The sequence below is a fragment of the Pseudonaja textilis genome, chromosome 1 (assembly GCF_049901715.1).
Source record: "Pseudonaja textilis isolate UNSWEBS1 chromosome 1, rPseTex1.2, whole genome shotgun sequence".
In the NCBI taxonomy this organism is placed as follows: Eukaryota; Metazoa; Chordata; class Lepidosauria; order Squamata; family Elapidae; genus Pseudonaja; species Pseudonaja textilis.
In genome coordinates, this window is record NC_141990.1 from 53,017,646 (window position 1) to 53,035,625 (window position 17,980).

Consider the following 17,980-nt stretch of genomic DNA (forward strand, 5'->3'; position numbering starts at 1 on the left):
AATTATTTTTTAAATTAGACTCAAAAAGGATATTTAATATAGAGCTTTGCAAGAGATGGATGAAATGTCACATTGTCTGTTAAGAATCCTTGTCTTTCAATACAAATAAACACAAAGCAAACAGGGTAAAAATGCTCTAATCTCTGAACTGCCCTGTGGCATTTTCTGTCTGAAATTGCAAGCCTAAATTTGGGTGTGTTGAAACTATTAAAAGGAATTGCCCAGCAGCTATACAACCCATTCATGAATACAGACATATTATATAAGAATCTAAGAGTACTATGTATCATTCTTGTAATCTACCATCTAACAATTCGACTGATGTAAAAAACAAAACATTATCAGTGTTAGGGCTAGTCAAGAGTATGAAGCAAGTATGCTTACTATTATAATTAAAATTACAAATAAACATGTATAACACCTGTGAGCTAGAAGTGTTTCTTCTTGTGTCCTATGTTTTCCTCTGTAAAAACACAAAAAAGCAATTTAGCAAAAAGATGAAATTTGACTCCATAAGATGGTATTTTAGAAAATACTCCTCTAGAGGCCATATAATTGGATTTTTATGTTTATTTATTTAGCCTATGGCAGTGGTACAATTAGCTAGGAGACTACATAGTTAGTACGAAGTAGTAATTTGGCTGCCAAAGAGTGCTAGTCTCTTTAGTTCACACTCACACACTATCCAGGGTACACCACAGGGGGGAACTACCTCCACATCTGAAAGTAGAGTAACATCCTGCAGTGTCATCTGGGGCTTTCTCTCACCACTGGTGTCCCTCATAATTGAGTGCTTTCATCTTGACAGGTCCAGCACCAGCAGGGATCCCACTATCTGCACAAAATGTCACCAAGTTTCCAAATCTATTGTTTTTATTGTTTTCTTTATTCATTTATATTATTATCTATTTATCTACTCACATGTAACATGATTTGAACTGTTAGGTGGGCAGAAGTGATGGGAATTTACTTTGCCATGCTTTGCTAGAACTTGAACCACCAGAGCAAAGACCATCTCCAGCATCTTTAAGTCACAGAGCTACCTCACTTCTTATACATTTGGAAATTAATTTTGGTTTATATTGGGACACTCCCACCTTATGTTAATAATGTCACAGTTTTAATTGACCTTAAAAATTCATAAGTTATAATAATAGTTTAGATTTAAATAATAATAATCAAAAATTTGGGGATAATATTTAATATATAAAGACAAATATACAGTAACTGAAAATTGGAACCTATTGTTCTCTTCTGTCTCAATATACTGTACATTACTTTCCTACTCACCAAACCTACTGTGAAAAATCTCCCACTATTTAATGAGATGATTTTGTCAGTTAACAAGGAGCTGCAGGAAAGCTTGCCTCCTCTAATTGCTGCTGCTGAGGTATATTTCATCAGTAGAAACAAAGCACTGGACATCAAAATTGTACTATATTTTAATGACAGCAAGAAATGAAAAAAATCCATTTTTTTTAAAAAAATGGACATATACATAAATACTAATCAGATTCCTTAGATATGGCTTTCTCATCAATAACTAATATGTCAACCATTGAATGGGGCGTTGGTTCTTACCTGATACGCTTCTTTTCATGGAGCTGTCGAGAGCGTCCAGGTTGGGAGGAGCTCCAGTCTCGGCTCTCACAGGCTGAGCTTGAAATTGAGGAACGCCCCTCACCATCACGTGGTCCTCGGGCGCTCCCAGGTTTTTGCGCAGACGAGAAGGAAGGTCCTGTTCTCATCACACTCAGGAAAAAAATATATTAGATTGCTCGGTCGAACAGCCAGGTTTCCCACCAGACGGCCTATGGGTGGGGCTGGACGCTCTCGACAGCTCCATGAAAAGAAGCGTATCAGGTAAGAACCAACGCCCCTTTTCCATTGAGCTGTCTCGAGCGTCCAGGTTGGGACATACCAAAGCTTGGCTAGTCCTGCGGGTGGGGCCCCGTCTGGTATAGAATCTCTCCTGGGACCCTGAAGACCCGCTGGAAGGCATGCCCAACAGGAGGAACCCTGGAGGTTGGAATGTCTCAACAAGGGGCCTAAAGAGGAGGCGGAGCTGTCCAGAAGGCAGTCCCGCCAAGGAGGCCAACAGATGTGTACTGGAACCATGATTCAAGAGACTGGGAAGGTCGACCCGTGTTGGGAATTCCCCTGGGAGAACTCTGGGACAGAGAGGAGGAGGGGAGGAGGGCCCCTCTGCTAAGATCAGGAAGGCCCCGGGAACCAATTGCCTGGACGTGGCGAGTTCCCGGAACAGCGGCCTGCCGGGGGAGCCAGGTTCGGTTCCGCCCAATGGCGAGGCGGACGACTTTACTCAAGGGCCCAGCTGGCCGAGGGCTGCCTTGTCTGGGGATAAAAGTAGTAGTGAAGGCTAGAGATCTGTGTGAGGACCGGGAGCGCAAGGAGGGGCCCCAGCTAGCATTGGATGGGGTTAGATGTGTTGCCGACCAGTCGCCCAGGGCAGGGTGAGGGGGGACAAGAGTGCTCCTGGGGTAGGAGCCTGTTGCAGGCAGGGTTAGAGGTCGGAGTAGAGATTGGCCTTCTCGCACTCCTTCCTCTCTTTTTTTTTTAAAAAACAAGCGCCTGGGGATGACTGCATTATCGGGAGCGACGGAGCGAACCTCTCCCGGATCCCGGGAGGGCTTCCTGGAAGAGTTACCTCCGGACCCATCCGGCTCCGCTCGGTAGGGAGATCTGTAGGAGAGGATCGGTAGTATCTGGAAAAGGAGGAGGAATGGGAAGAACCCTGGCGAGGAGAGGAGAGGAACCTCTGAAGTCAGACCTCCTAGAGAGGGAAGGGAGGTACTTGCGCTTGTTCCGGGTCTCGGCCAGGAATGGGTCGAGAACCGGTCCAAATAGCTTCCCCCAGAGATGGGGGCTGATGCTAGCTTAGCCTTGTTTTTAACGTCCGCTTGCCAGTGGCGGAGCCAGAGTAGACGGCGGGCGGTGACCTGGGACGAAATGGCCCTGGTGGAGAACTTTGCCGCCTGGAAGGTGGCGTCTGCCGAGAACTCGGCGCGGCCAGGATCTTGGCAATGTCCTGGTGCGCCCTGAGATTGGCTGCGAACATGCTGCTTGAGCTGCTGGAGCCACTTGATGGAAGACCTGGTGAAAAAGACGCGGCAGTGGAAGCCCTGACTGCCCAGGCGTCAGAGAGGTGAGCGGCACAGGGCCAGTTCAGCTCGCTTGTCCTCGGGCTGGAGAGCATCGAGTGAGTCGCTGGGGGTAGAGCGGGAAGCCAGGCCTACCACGGGTTGCGTCCACGGGGAGGATCGAGCAAGGTGGAGAACTGCGGTTCCAGGTTAAAAAACCGCTTGTCCTGGGCGTTGGGGGAGGGGCCCCGAGGAGGCCAGCTGCCTAGAGACCATGTCTGAGAATATGGGCGGGACAGGGATCACCTCAGTTTCCACCACGGGCTGAGAGAAGAGAGAGTCGGGAGGAACCCCTGCCGCCGCTGGGTTGGGTGGGGAGGGGGTTCAGGCCCGAGGTAGTCCTGGCTTTGAACAGGAGGGACCTAAATAGGTGCGGTTTAAAGAGCCCTAAAACGCGGCTGGCCTGGAGAGAGGCCCTCGTGGTCCGACATGTCCCCCTCTAGGGGCCTGTTCCCGAAAAGAGTTCGCTGCCTATGAGGGACCCCATGTCAGGGTCCTGCTCGTCCCCAAAGAGGAAGGGTCCCGGGTTCTCGGGCCTCCATCCCCTCCATTTCCAAGGGTAAGGTTAAGTCCCCTTGGGAGTTGCCTGACCATGCGAGGCCGCTGATCCTGGGGCCTCGGGGTCGCAGGCCGAGGAGCCAGACCGGCCAGCTGCTGCATCTGTTGCGCTACCCTTTGCCGGATGGCCAGCTCCATAGCCTGCATCAGGTTTTGGGTATTTCCGCCATGGGGCTGGGTGAGACTCCTCCGGGCGCAGTTCTACAGCAGTGGTGGGCAAGGTGACCTCAGGGGCCTGTCCAGGCTGTGGGGAAGAAGCAGAAGCAGGAGAGGAGGGGAGAGGAGGATGGGTGGAGGTTGATGGAGCGGAGGGGTCCCGGGCACAGAGCTTGACTCATGAGAGCGTCTGTCAATCTCCCTTCGAGGGCCCTGTGTCGCCTGAGGGCATCCCTTTGGGAAGCTTTGGATGGTTCCTGTGCCTGTTTGCGCAGGTGGTGGGATTTAGCCTTGGCCTTCAGAGAAGTGCCACGAGAGGTATTGTCGTCTGCCATCTGGAGAGGAGAGAAAAAAAGGAAAAATTTTTTTGGTTAATGCGAGGCTGTTAACGGTCTGGGTACCGCCTAAGCAGAGGCTGGAACTCCCAGTGCTCGATCGCACCCCTTTTTGTCAAGGCAACAGAAATGTTCTGCAACGTGTTGGGAAGTAGGGCCTAGCCGGGGCCAATCAGCCAGAATAACGCCAAGCTGTCCCTGCCGGGCGAACCGGGGAAGGGACATGGCAAGCAACTAACTCCTTAGTTGGGGAGAGACTATGAGCCAGAGATTCTTGTGTCTAGGGAAGACCAAGGAAGTATTTGAGCAGTCCCAGGATCTGCCCAGGAGTCAGGGAAACAATGCGGCCTACTGATAGGCCTCTGATAAAAACCAATGACCCTGGGGCCGCAGGCGGAAGGGAATAATGTAGCTGAAACCAGGTCTGGATGCGGCCTACGTGGGCCGGAATCAAGCGCACGTTCACGCCCCCTTTTAGTCAAAAATTTTTTTCTCTGTTTAAAATAGAGGTTTGGTGCGAACCAGGGCTAGCCCAGAGACCAATCAGCCAGAAGGTGAACGCCAGGCAGCTACCCCTGCCGGACGGACCGGGAAGGGGTGGGGGGTAGAGCTGCTACCGCCTGCTGGGGAAAGGCTGCAGGGCCAACGGGCCCTATTTCTGCAGGAGGCCTGTCGGTAGAATGAAAGACAGGCTGAGGCACGTGGGAGTCCCAGGCTGCCTAATAGTCAGTTAAGGCTGCGGCCTGTAAAAGGCCTCTAGTAATGGCGGACGGCCATGCGGCCACTCACAAGATGGCGGCCGTTCCAGGGCACACCCAAGATGGCGGACGCCACAGGGGGCCAAGATGGAGGCCGCAAGTAACGGAGGCAGCCCCAGCGGCGGTAAACTCCCAGGAAAGGTAGAAAATCGACCCTTTGGGAGAACCAGGAAGCGTTCCCTGGGCTAAATGGCGTTCGCAGGGGGCGCGGCTAAAGCGAGGAGAGGCAGGCAGAAGCAGGCGGCCTCGCGCGGAGCGATTAGGCGGCAAACGAGCGGTGGGGGGCAGCGCTCGAAGCGCTCGTTTTCTCCCTTAAGGAAACAGTTCGGAAGTTAAAAACACTCCTGGGAGTTCAAACCTGAAGTCCTGCGCTGCCTGCGGTGATCCAGTAGAAAGCGATGAGAAGGAGAGGCCTAGAATGCTGAACGACCGGAGCAAGGGAAAACAGCCTGTTTGCCACGAGGCTGAGCAAAAAACTGGGAGCGCCCGAGGACCACGTGATGGTGAGGGCGTTCCTCAATTTCCAAGCTCAGCCTGTGAGAGCGAGACTGGAGCTCCTCCCAACCTGGACGCTCGAGACAGCTCAATGGAAAAACTACTGGCCAAACATACCTGATTCATATGACTACATCACCAAATTTATTTTGAATCTAGTATTAATGTAGAGGACTAATTCATGCACTCCAAACCACTGTAAGCATCCAAACTGTATTTAAATACTTCCAATACTCTTCTGTTTTACATAGAAAAAATAAATGTAAGTATTATTCTACAGAATAATACTTTTAGAATTTTATAGTAATAAAATTCTAAAATTTTAAAAGTTTCCAATTATTGGCCATTAGAAGCTACTTACTTTGTCTATAATGGATTTTAACTGTTAAAAACAATGAAGTTTAGAATTCCTCATCCTATTGTATTTCTCAGTATTATTAAATACCATTGAGTAGGACATCTGTCTAGATTATCAGTAAAGAATGGGAGTTCGAGGCACTTGTTCTGTTTCTTCCTAGATGAGTGGTTCCAGTTAGAAAGGGAGGAGAAATCAACTTGATGACATTCATTTGAAAGGTACTCCCTTTGTTATTTACATGACACCATTGGAAAAGGCTATCTTTATATATGGGTACAGAAACATATCTAACTATGTATCACTACCAAGGGTGAAAGGACCTAAATTGTATGCTAGTTATAGGACTATTTCATTAATATAAAAACTAATACCTTAACTGCCATGCTGGCTAAATACTTGCAGGTTTTACCAGATATACTTTATTTTTTCCCACTAAGGTTTATCAAAAATTTTCAGGTGCCAGTCTATTTGCAGTTATTAATTGATGCACCAGATATAGCTAAGGACAGAAAAAGGTTTTGATTTGGTTCAGATTAAATTATTAAATAAATTGATGAATAGATATGGGTTTCTACAGGGTTTTATTCAGTGGTTTGAGATTTATTACTTGCAACACAGCCCCCAAATTGTCACAAATCAAATTATTTCAGACTCTCTTAAATTGCAATGCAACATTTCTAAGGGCTATCCACTTTTTCCCTTGTTAATTTGTTCCTTAATCCTTTGTCCACTGTGATAAAGTCAGTTTTAGTCATTAAGGCAGAGGTGGTATTCAGCAGGTTCTGACCAGTTCTGGAGAACCAGTAGTGAAAATTTTGAGTAGTTCAGAGAACCGGCAAATACCACCTCTGACTACATACTACAATATCCTTCCCCTGCCATGCCCACCAAACCATGCCCACAGAACCGGTAGTAAAAAAAATTGAATCCCACCACTGCATTAAGGATATTATAGGATCTCCTCCTCTTTCAATGGATCAGGAAGTCATCTGCCTGAGCTACTCCTAAATGTTCTCATTGTCCTGAACTTTAAGAATGTTTTGTCCTCTTTTACCTAGGTTACAATTTTGCATTATTTCTATCAAGCTAATTTTCGTTATTTTCTACAAATGATCACTAGGCAAGTTGAGCCTGTGCCCAAAAGAGGCTTTGTATACTTTTAGTGGTATGCAGTTGTGAGCAACATTAGCTCAGGCCTAAATCACCACATGCCTTGTACTACAATGAGCTTTTGATGAGACTACCTTTGAAGGTAACTTGGAAACCAGAACTGGTATAGAACAGAGCATTTCTGTATATTCTATATGCTGTATAAGATGTTAGTCCTGAATGAGATTTGCTCTATTGATCTAACACTGCACAGCAGCTGAAACAAAAATTAAAGTGATATGTTCATCTACCTCAAATTCATGTCTCTAACAATACAGGTAGTCCTTGCTTAATGACCAACTCTGCCACTGTGAAAAGATTGCTAAATGGGAAGTCGCATAAGGACAATTGTTATTTCCTGCTGGTAAGAGGTAAGACTAATATGTTTCACACCTTTGGATATTCTTTGCCTCCTAACCACTCCCTTGTCCCCTTAGGATGCTCCTGTTTTGTGTATCTCAAAAACACTGCAATCAAACTGCAATTCAAGGGTGCGAGTCATAGGAGAGCTATGAAAGCAGTTTATAGTACTCTCCGGAAACCTCTTCCCTTCCATTCTCTCTGTTCTGGGAGTGGGAGGTCAAGCAAGAGAGGAATTGGTACAGAGAAATTACAGAAGCTCTGAGGGGTGGCAGAGCCAGTGGGTGTTGGGCAGCCAAAGGGATGTGGATGGGGGAAGATAGGCAGGAGGGACGATTTGAAACTACTTGCAGTTATAAATTGAGGTGGACTGCCAAGCACCTGAATTCTGATCAGGACTGCAAGGGCACTCCAACGATGGAAACTTTGGACATGGATCCTAAGTTCCTTCTTTCAGCACTGCTGCATCTTTGAATGATGTCACTGAATAGTTGTAAGTGAAGTTAGCTGTTCGCCCTTGAATACATCAAGAGCAATGAGATTGCTCCGGCAGCTGGGAAATGGTCAGATAAAGAAGTTATGTCCATGGAAATTGTTTATTTCTTTCAACAACCCCCATCCCCAAGCATAGAAGAGGATGAGTTGACAGCAAGATCACATTGTTTTTGATGTGTAGAAAAGCAAACAGCTTACTTTCTTGCAGTTTCTTTCCTTCCAATCGATCTGCTCAGCAACGGGGATGGGGAAGAAAAGGAAAAAAAACCCTATAGGCCAGGCATAAGACAAGGCATACTGATTGTGATAGTGATCACATAATTGAGGGATGCTGTGCAGTAGTAAAGCTATTTTTTTCAGCACTGTCATAACTTTGAACAGTTGCTGAACAAATGATGGGTAAACTAGAATTTAAAAAGAAAGAAATTGCAACCATATAAATACATATAAATAGCAGTGAAGGTAAAACAAATCCATCAATATCAAAGCAATCATTGTATGGGCTCTGCCACATGAGCCTAATTCCCAGACCTGAGGACAGAACCAGGTCTTTAAGGCCTAATGAAATGCCAAAGGACTGAGCCTATCTAATCTGGGGGAATGATATTCCAAAGTGTAGATGTCATGACAGAAAAGCTCTTGCCAATGGGTTTCTGGATGCAATTAAAATGCTGAGTTTAAGGTATAATGCCTATATCATTTGGCTCCTAAGTATTTGTTTGCTTGATTGCCTTCACCAACTGATATGTCCAATATATTCTATTTGATCAAATTTACTACTGTTAGGAGTTTAAGAGTCATGAGCAGGTTTTCACTGCTGGTGAAATAGCCTGTCTTTCAAAGCTAGATTAGTATCCATTCTGGTAATCTTCCAAAAGTTGGTAAAAACAGGTTTTCAGAGAATGTTTTGGGTGTAAGGCTGATACCATCAGGGATTATTGGCATTATGGCATTTGAGATATATTTTAATGTTTTATTGAAGTTATCTGCTAGGTTTCTCTGATGGTTATAGTGGGATATAAACTTTTGGAAAATGTATTTCCCACTCAGGGCTGTTTTAATTCCTAGAATTTTAATGCTGTTCCTATTCAGATCTAAATATAGTTATCTGATTCAAATAGCATGGGTATAAAAGGGCAGTTTTTAGATACATATAAGTTTCACTCCATGGAATATTTATCCACAGTAACTTTCAGTTAAAAAGCTTGTTAGGTGGCAGAACAAACCAAACTGCTCTGATGAAACATAAATCTTTTTCTCCTTTCTTAACCCAGCATAAAACAAGAAACAAAATCTTGAAATTGCACATGGCTGACTTTATTAAATCATAATTAGGAAGTGCTACATTAGATGTATTTCCTCCAATTGGATACTATAATCAGGGAGTCCCCAACCGCCGGGCTGTGGCTCATTTGGAACTGGGTTGTACAAGTGGTAGGTAAGCACACACAGCTGTAGTTGTGTAAGTGGTGGGCGTGTATGTAAGCACTGTTGTGCGGACAAACTTGCTTGCCTGCTGCTTGTGCAGACCTATGCCCTCTCCCACCCCACAAAGTCAGAAGTTAGGGACTGCTGCTTTAAATAGTGAGACAATTATATGGACATTAAAAAAAAACCTTACGATTTAATGTAATTTTAACAGTATTTCTAAAAGTCACTCATGAACTCTCTTGTATTCTTCCTATGAGTAAAACACAGAACTGAAAATATTATTGCTTCTGTAGGCTAGATGATAAAAACAAAATGTATTGCAACAACGAAATGTTTTACATTACTGCAATGTAATGCAGAAGCAGTAGATAAAGTTAATAAAAACATTTACACACAAAATGGCAGTCATGAGCATGGCCAGATGTAAGACATGCATTTCAATAGAAAGCCTCTTTTTCTCCTAGATGTGTACTATTCTTTTTCTTTAAGTGGAAGACAACAGAGAAACAAATCACTGAGTTTATTTAATTTATATGGCTGCCCATCTCAACCGGGTGATTCTGGGTGGCTTACAATTTTTTGAGTTGTAGCCATCTATTCTTGTAAATAAAGATGCTGCTGAAGACAAATCCCAATGAGAAAAATATATGAGCATATTGATGTCTACCAAACATCATGTATATATTTGTATATGCTTGCATGTGTGCATGTTTGTGTGTGCATACATGCATACATATACACATATACACAACTCTGACTGAGCTGTAATAGATTTGTTATAAAAAATAACATTTTGCAGTTTGTATTTACAATGTGACAGAATACAATTAAAATGAATTAAACTAATGAAAAAAGTTATTGACACTATTGTACAAAGAACACCATCCTTATAAGTAATCCTCGATTTACAACCATTCATTTAACCACAAAGTTACGGCAGCATTAAAAAAAGTTACTTAAGTCCCATCCTTGCAGTTATTATCTTCATACTACTCCCCGTGGTCACATGATTGTGATTCAGGCCCTCGCATTTACAATGGTGGCAGCACCCTGTGGTCACAATCTTCCCAAGACAACTTCTGACAAGCAAAGTCAATGGGGAAGCTGGCAGGGGGGGGTTGCAAATCACAATCACGTGATATCTCATTCACTGAGTGATTCGAGTGATCTTACTTAACTATTGCTGTTTAACAAATTTGTTCCTAATTTGGGCCTTAAATCAAGGAATACCTATACTGTAACATAGTATAGAGCTGTGGTGGCGCTGTAGTTAGAATGCAGTACTGAAAAAAAACTCTGCCCACAGCCAGGAGTTTGATCCTAACTGGCTTCCATCCTTCTGAGGTTGGTAAAATGAGGACCCAGATTGTTTGGAACAATACGCCGACTCTGTAAACCACAGAGAGGGCTGTAAAGCACTATGAAGCGATATATAAGTCTAAGTGCTATTGCTATTATAGAGTTATAAATTAAGATGTTTTGGTTATCTATTTTCTGTGTTAATATAAATGGCAAGCCCAAATAAAACTTTTTGTATGTTTTGTAACATTACAGATAAGCAGAAGCTGTAAAAATATCTGTCAGGTTTACTTTAATTTGGATTTCACATTGAGGAAAAGACAAGATTCAATGTCCCCCTTCAGTGTTGTGACTTTTTATGAATAATATATCATTCAGCAATGGTATAATTCATACAATTCAGCATAAAATATCTTAAATAAAACTTCAGGTTCCACATGTAAGTTCAAAATAAGGAAATGTTCTTGTCATTTCAATACATTAACAGCATAAACATCCTTATAATCGATACCAATAAAAAGGGAGAAACCCTAAGAGCTTTAAAAAAATGGAGCTTCTGATAATGTTTGGTTACAATGTTCACATCCCTTGTATCTCTTCCAAGGACCATGAAGTAAAACCCTTAGCTAAATTTGAATGGGCTTTTCATGCCTTTTTCATTTATTCTGCTTTAACAAACTATATTGCCTCTTTCTCCTTCTCATCCCTTCCTTTTAATTCCTTATTATTGAAATAGTTAATAAGCTTTAAATTACTTTTTACTAGACCAATGAGATTTCAAAGCCCATATTGCTGATTTCTGGTCACCTTGTAGTCAAAATAATTTTCAGAATGGATAACTATATATATGTACACATTAGGACTTTCATAATGGTAGGCAGATATTTTCAAGGCATTTTGTAAAATAATTCTGATAAAATTAATCATAACTATGGAGCTGATAGAAATTGCTACCTCCAGTGCAATCCTATGTGCATTCTTTTTTAAATAAATCCCAGAGAAATATGCAAAGGATTACAGCCTGAGGATCTGAAAAAAGATTCATCGTGGGACATCATGAGTTTTTTTTGAAATCAAAACTCAGTTATGAAATTAGCAAGTAGCGCCATGGAGGTGATTCAGAACATACAGAAGTAAATACAAAACAATTTTCAAATCTTTAAAGCTGACATGTCTTTTTCCAGCTTGCTGGCTTTTTCAGAAACTGCTCCCAGCTGTCTCTGTATGCATGTGCTCACACAGTCACAGAGACAGCCAAGTCAAACACCCAGGATGCAGAAGACTTTTCAACACTAAATAGAATTTAGCAAACCCTTCGAAGACGAATCCAGAATAAGTCTGTAGGTATTTTGCAGACTAGGCCAAAAAACACTGGAAAATAATATGCTAAAGCTAGTACAGTAATATTCCTAATTGCATGTTTGCTCTGCTAGCTGTTATTCTTTCTTAAAATTGTAACTTTAAACTGACAATCTAAAATTCACATATGGGATACTCCCATGGTTTCCATCAATTACAGTTTAATACTAAATATTTACAGTATAAGGTAAGCCAGATCTTTATTAAATCATATTTATGAATGAGCAAAAACTTAATTAATATGTGAATTAAACATACTAATGTAAATGGATGGAATATTTATAAGCAAACATATAAAAATTGTGTATCATCCTCCAATCCTGAGGAAACTGTGTGTAATCATATGAATACATGCTTAAAATCACCTCTTTATATACTACATTTAAATTTAATTTTTGTATACTATGATAAAGTCTTCTATTATCAGTTTAATTCCAATTAAATCAATAATTTTATTACATTTAAGAAATGGACACAAAATATAATTTCCAGATATTATTCAAAAGCTACTAAATCTCTATAAAAGGCTGAATTAAAAAATATTTAGAATTAGCTGAGTAATTAAGCAGTGTTACTGAATTGCCAGTGAAATAGCAATGGCATAATAATGAAGATACAGTATCATTTTCTTACATTCTAGTTTATAAAATTCAACATAATTATTAATAATCTTGGTTATTGTATTATACATACTTCATAAAATTTAAACTCTGATTGAAGTGCTCTAAATATATTACAATACATAAATGTTAAGTAGTACGATTATTTAATACATTTGGAACAACTCCTTTTGACGTGAATGTGACTAATAAATGCAATTAGATTAGCACTGCAGCCTTTAAAGTTTTCTAACTATAGTTTTCAACCATAATCAAGATATCTTGCTGATACTTTATCTTCCACTTTTAAAGTGTTCTGCATTAAGTATTAACATACTTTTAACATCTCTTCTCTGCTGTAGTTTTTCATATTATCTTCTACATCCTGTTCTATATTTCTTTATCCAGAGTCACCCACTTTTTAAGTCTAAATAATAATGAAGCACAAACTAATCTTATATAAATGAATATTAAATAACTATTATGCAGTTACTTAACACCAAAATTGTTATGTATTTTCAATATTGTTCCTCAGAAGGTCAGGCAAATTACAAAAATTGAACTTTTGTCACTTACAGTTCCACATCAAAAACAGTATTTTTGAATGTGTTATTTTCCATAAAAATATCTACATATAAAGTAAATATATAATCAAAAGTAGATTATGAAAATAATTACATTGGTTAAAAATAAACTGTCAGTTCTGCTTTCCCTCCAACTCTGCCATAATACTTACAAATCCTAAATAATGGAGAATTATATCTGTTAAACTTTATAATTTTTAATGATCAAGCTATGCTGAATGTAAGTCCTGAAAGAATTCAAAACTGCATAGAAAATTTATATGGCTATACTTAACATTTCAAAAGTAAATTCTAACATTTTCGCTAATTCTAACATTTATTTTAATACATCAATTGATAAAAATATGTTTAAAGATCTGTCCACAGAGTGAATTAATTTAGTATGTATTATGAATCCTAGACACAAAGGGTAACATACCACAAAGTTAATTCTAAATTAACTCTAAACATATTGTTACCTAAATATATTGTCCAAAATATTGCTTTATATGAACATCTCTATGCACTTTGTATATATATTATAGCATTTACAAAAGTTTTATATTCTTATTACTGAGGATGATATGTGTCTTATGATTTATGATTTTATGATTATGATTTATCACTTGTTGCTTGTATGTACAGTGAGAGCTTATACACCGAAGACTAATTCCTTATGTGTCCAATCACACTTGGACAATAAGGAATTATATTCCATTCTATAAATGAAATGGCTGCTGCAGACAACGAGAAAGGGCCATTTCATAGGTTTTTGTGGAGAATCCAGTTGTGTTTGGTACTGTCTTTCAACTAACAATCAGCAACAGTCATTCTATTCGGGTACCTCAGAGGGAAAGATGGAAAGCAGATTTACTTCCATCTGCTCTACTAAATGAGACCATCATATCAGACAGCACCTGTCCCCAAAATGTTTCTGTTCAAGCCTGTCATGAAAACATTGTAATGCCCAAATAAGTACCCAAGTTTTCCTCTTTTTCTTTTCATTGTTTGTTCTTACTTATATGCAAACTACCTTGGAAGTTTTGTGGCAGAAATGTTGTAAGAATGAACAAAAGTTATGCCAAGCCTATGCTATTATGTTACTCGGGTTTCTTTTTTCATCCTGTATGTATGATCTACATGTCTGTCACCAAAAAACATGGGAAAAGAAAATAATTTAGAAACTGCAGAAAAACATGAATTACTCTTAACAACTACGTTAATATTTTATTTTTCAGCAGTATCCATCCTTAGTGCCTGATTAGTGTAATAATTCTAAAAAAAAAGTTTTGTTTTCCACATGCTTTGGCACTTGGAAAAGTATATACAAACATATTAAATAAAATAATAAAAGTTCTTTCACCACGCTGGAACAACACATTAACTTCTCAAAGTATAACAGAGATTACAGTCAACATATGTGGGTATTAACATATTGATATAACTGGTATCAAATTCAATGCTTCAATATAATTATATCCTTCTGTACAGTGTCTATGTATATGTATGCTTATGTGTAGGCATGTATGAAGTGGACAGTATATTAAAAATAATATAAATGAAAACACATACATATAAGTTTTAATGACAACTATGCTGCAATTTCTTCAAGCAAGAAATGTTCTCAAAGATTACAAAAGAGTTCAGGGATATTATCTAAGAAACTGTTAGGTTTGTCATCCTAAAATACACTCCATTACACCATGCTACACTTATTACACACTAGATCTAGAGAGTTTAGTGATATTGAATAAACCTGTTAAAAATTGCACTTTCTTTAGCTGCTCTGAATATTTTTAAATGAAATATATAACATAATAGTTTTTTCAGATATTTTCATATAAGGATATTAGAAAAAACACTGTATGTTTTCTAATTTCAAATAGATTTTTATAAAAATCCTATAATATCATAAAGACCTTCTTTGAATCATATCAAATATATACAATACGTTTTAATACCTGGAGGTCATACAATAACTATTCTCATCTGACTTAAACTCCTGTACTCTTAACTATTATGCACTAAGAAGGAAATAAGTAACCACTCTTGTCATCATGCCAATATTATCTAGCTACCAATTGTTTGACATTTCAGTTTTATAAAAGCCTGTTTTATTACTGTATGGATGATGAGCAAAAATAAACTTAGGTCGTTTGTTTTCTAACACAGCCAAATCAACAGTAGTTCAGAATATATCTAACTTCCACCTTCATTATTTTCACATAATATACATATCATAGTGATTTCACTATCCCCCCCCCACACACACATACACATCTCAACTCAAACAGTATTTTCCATCATTTTTTGGTATTGGGTGTTAAAAAGTCATGTTTACATAGGCTGACAGGACCAAGGCCAGTTAAAACTCCTTACTCCTTGAAATCAGAGTTTCCCAATATAAAATTATGGTTACTGATGAATTAAAAACTACAAAATAGATACATACCTAAAGTCTTTAACAACAGCAATACCAATTAATATAAATCATTAGCATAAATATAAGTCACATGAAAACATGAACAAATTGTGGAGAAATATGCAATTGTTAAAAAAGTATATGGTTAAACTTACCCCATTCTAGAAACTCCAAAATATTCTTCTCTCTTCTCAAGGGTGAATTATTACATTCATCATAAAGGCAGATGAGTATATCCAACAAGGTTTCCACACTAAAGCATTGCCCATTGGTCTGAGTTGGCCCATCCAAAATAAACTGTTCCAACTGTCTCAAGCGCACCTCTCCAGACATGGCTGCTTCAGTTTTTAACAGACTTTCCTTCTTTATTATTCTGTGCTATCTTTGACAAATCTAGCACATTAGAATATATTACAGTTTATAATTTTTTTTTTTGAAAAGTCAGTGTTTTAAAGATGGTACTGAAGGTATAATCCATCTCAGAACTGCCATTCTGAGAACTGTAACTTTGTCAGTTTTTCCACACATACATCTACAATATATACAGAGTATTACAGAAAAATAATTACCCTAAAATCTCCTTTAATAACATTTAAAAGAGAAAATATATATTTTATACATTTAAATAATAATAATTAAAATTTAATCCCAAGACTGAATCCACTCTTCTGTCATCCATATAGATTTTTAAAGGTCTTCTCCTTCATTCGAAATTCAGATCATGAAACCCAATCCCGAAATGAATCCTTCTGCATCATTAAAGTGTAAAGTCCCCATTCCATTTGCATCAACAATTCACTTTCAAGGAAAGAGCAGCAGGAAGAAAGCTATTTGAAGGTGGGAGGGCAAAAAATAAAAAGCACGGGATTCTGAAGATCTAGTGCTGGAGAATATCCACCACCTCCACCACCTTCTTCTCCACCTTCTCCGCCACCTCCACCTCCACCTCCACCACCTCTTAGAAAATGCATTAGTGGCAACTCTTCAGAAAGTGGGGAGTGTGAAGAAGAGAGGGAGAGGAAGAAAAGTCCTCAGAAACAGAATTTTCTGATTGCCTTAGGGCAATCTGTGCCACTCTTCCATTAAGGCTCTTCACCATTCCAAAAAACAACGTATAATCCGAATTTCCTTAACCTCCCTCCCCAATATACTGGGGAGGGGGAGCATATGGAGGGGGAAAGTCACACCCCTCTTTAAATATCGGGGAAAATAATAATTGTCCTCTCTTAAATACGGTATCAGCACATCTAGTCTAGGAAAGAAGAGAAGGCTGGGCTGGTAATAATCCTAGCAAATCCTCTCCATATCGCTGCACGTCCTCTAGCTCCTTGTTTCTCTTGACAGGGCAACAGGATATTGCCATTTTCAATCTACACACATCTCCCACTCCGCTTGCGCGCTTCCTCCAAAAGATGCTGTGCTGCTGCTGCTGCTGTTTTCTAGTGCAAGAAATGAAAAGATGCTGCCCGTCTTTCGGTCCACCATGCTTAGGGCATCTTCTTCGAGTAGCGAACAGTGATAGCCTGTACTCCCCCCGACTCCTTCCTCCGTTTCCTCTTCCTCGTCGAGGTTGTTTTCCTCTCCTCTTCTTTCACCGTCCGCCCTCCTTGACTCCACACAGCCTCATGCATAAGCTCCGGCTGCTGCCACTGAAGTCACCGGATCCAACATGGCGGCCTCTTCACCCTCCCTCCTAAAGCTCTGGAGCGAGCGAAGCTGCAGAGAGGCAAACGAGGCTGCAAGCTGTTGGGAATGAGAGGGAAGGAGCGGAGAACGCTGGAGAGATGCTTATACGGCAGCACGGAATGCAGGGATACAGGCGGACCTGAGGGGAGGGAACAGCAGCCGCACGGAAACGCCCTGCGGGCTACTGCAGGACCAGGTTGCTAAGCTAAGTTTGAGGCTCTTTTGCCTGCGTCAAGGGCTCTCGCCCAACCCGCAAAAAACGTACCTGTGCTCTGCAACCCCATCTCGCCCTTGAGACTTTTAAAACTCTGTGGCTACTTTGCATTTGATCCAGCCGACCTCTTAAAAGCACTTCTCCCACAATTTCTTAACAGTTGTGGTTTGTTCCCTCCCCACCCACTCCCTGTCTATTCTGCGTTTTTAAAGGGAAAGTATTTGACGACGGAAAACTGGAAAGAACGCCCATTTTTCTTCCAAAACTCTAAAGCTGCCCGTGATACCTATTGATCGATTGACCCTTAGGTAATAACAGAAAAGAAACTTTTGATGTTATCAACCCTTTGCACCCCGTTTTAAGGGCATGGTTGTTGAAAATGTAGGATTGGTACAGTTGGTGACTAACCCTACCTCCAATTTTTAACATTCCCAGGCTACCCACTTACTGAACCTTTTGCTGATGTTCTCTCCAGCATTTTCTATTTTTCCACTTTTCATTTAAGTTATCTTTTAAAATATCAATGAGTTTAGATAGTGAAAGTTAGGATTAACGGGCCCAAGTCATGAAACTGGGTAACTT

The 17,980-nt window shown here is 40.4% G+C and overlaps 1 protein-coding gene across 9 annotated transcripts in view; it reads right to left on the reverse strand.

The window, feature by feature from the left end:
• Positions 1 to 17,048, reverse strand: part of CDC42BPA (CDC42 binding protein kinase alpha) — a 158,299-nt gene extending 141,251 nt beyond the window's left edge. For all 9 annotated transcript variants that reach the window (XM_026695643.2, XM_087934521.1, XM_087934485.1 and 6 more), the window contains exon 1: positions 15,654 to 17,048. In XM_026695643.2, the coding sequence (XP_026551428.1) occupies positions 15,654 to 15,831 (178 nt within the window). In that variant the 5' untranslated portion in view covers positions 15,832 to 17,048. The remainder of the gene's footprint in view (positions 1 to 15,653) is intronic.
• Between the last annotated feature and the right edge of the window lie 932 nt (positions 17,049 to 17,980).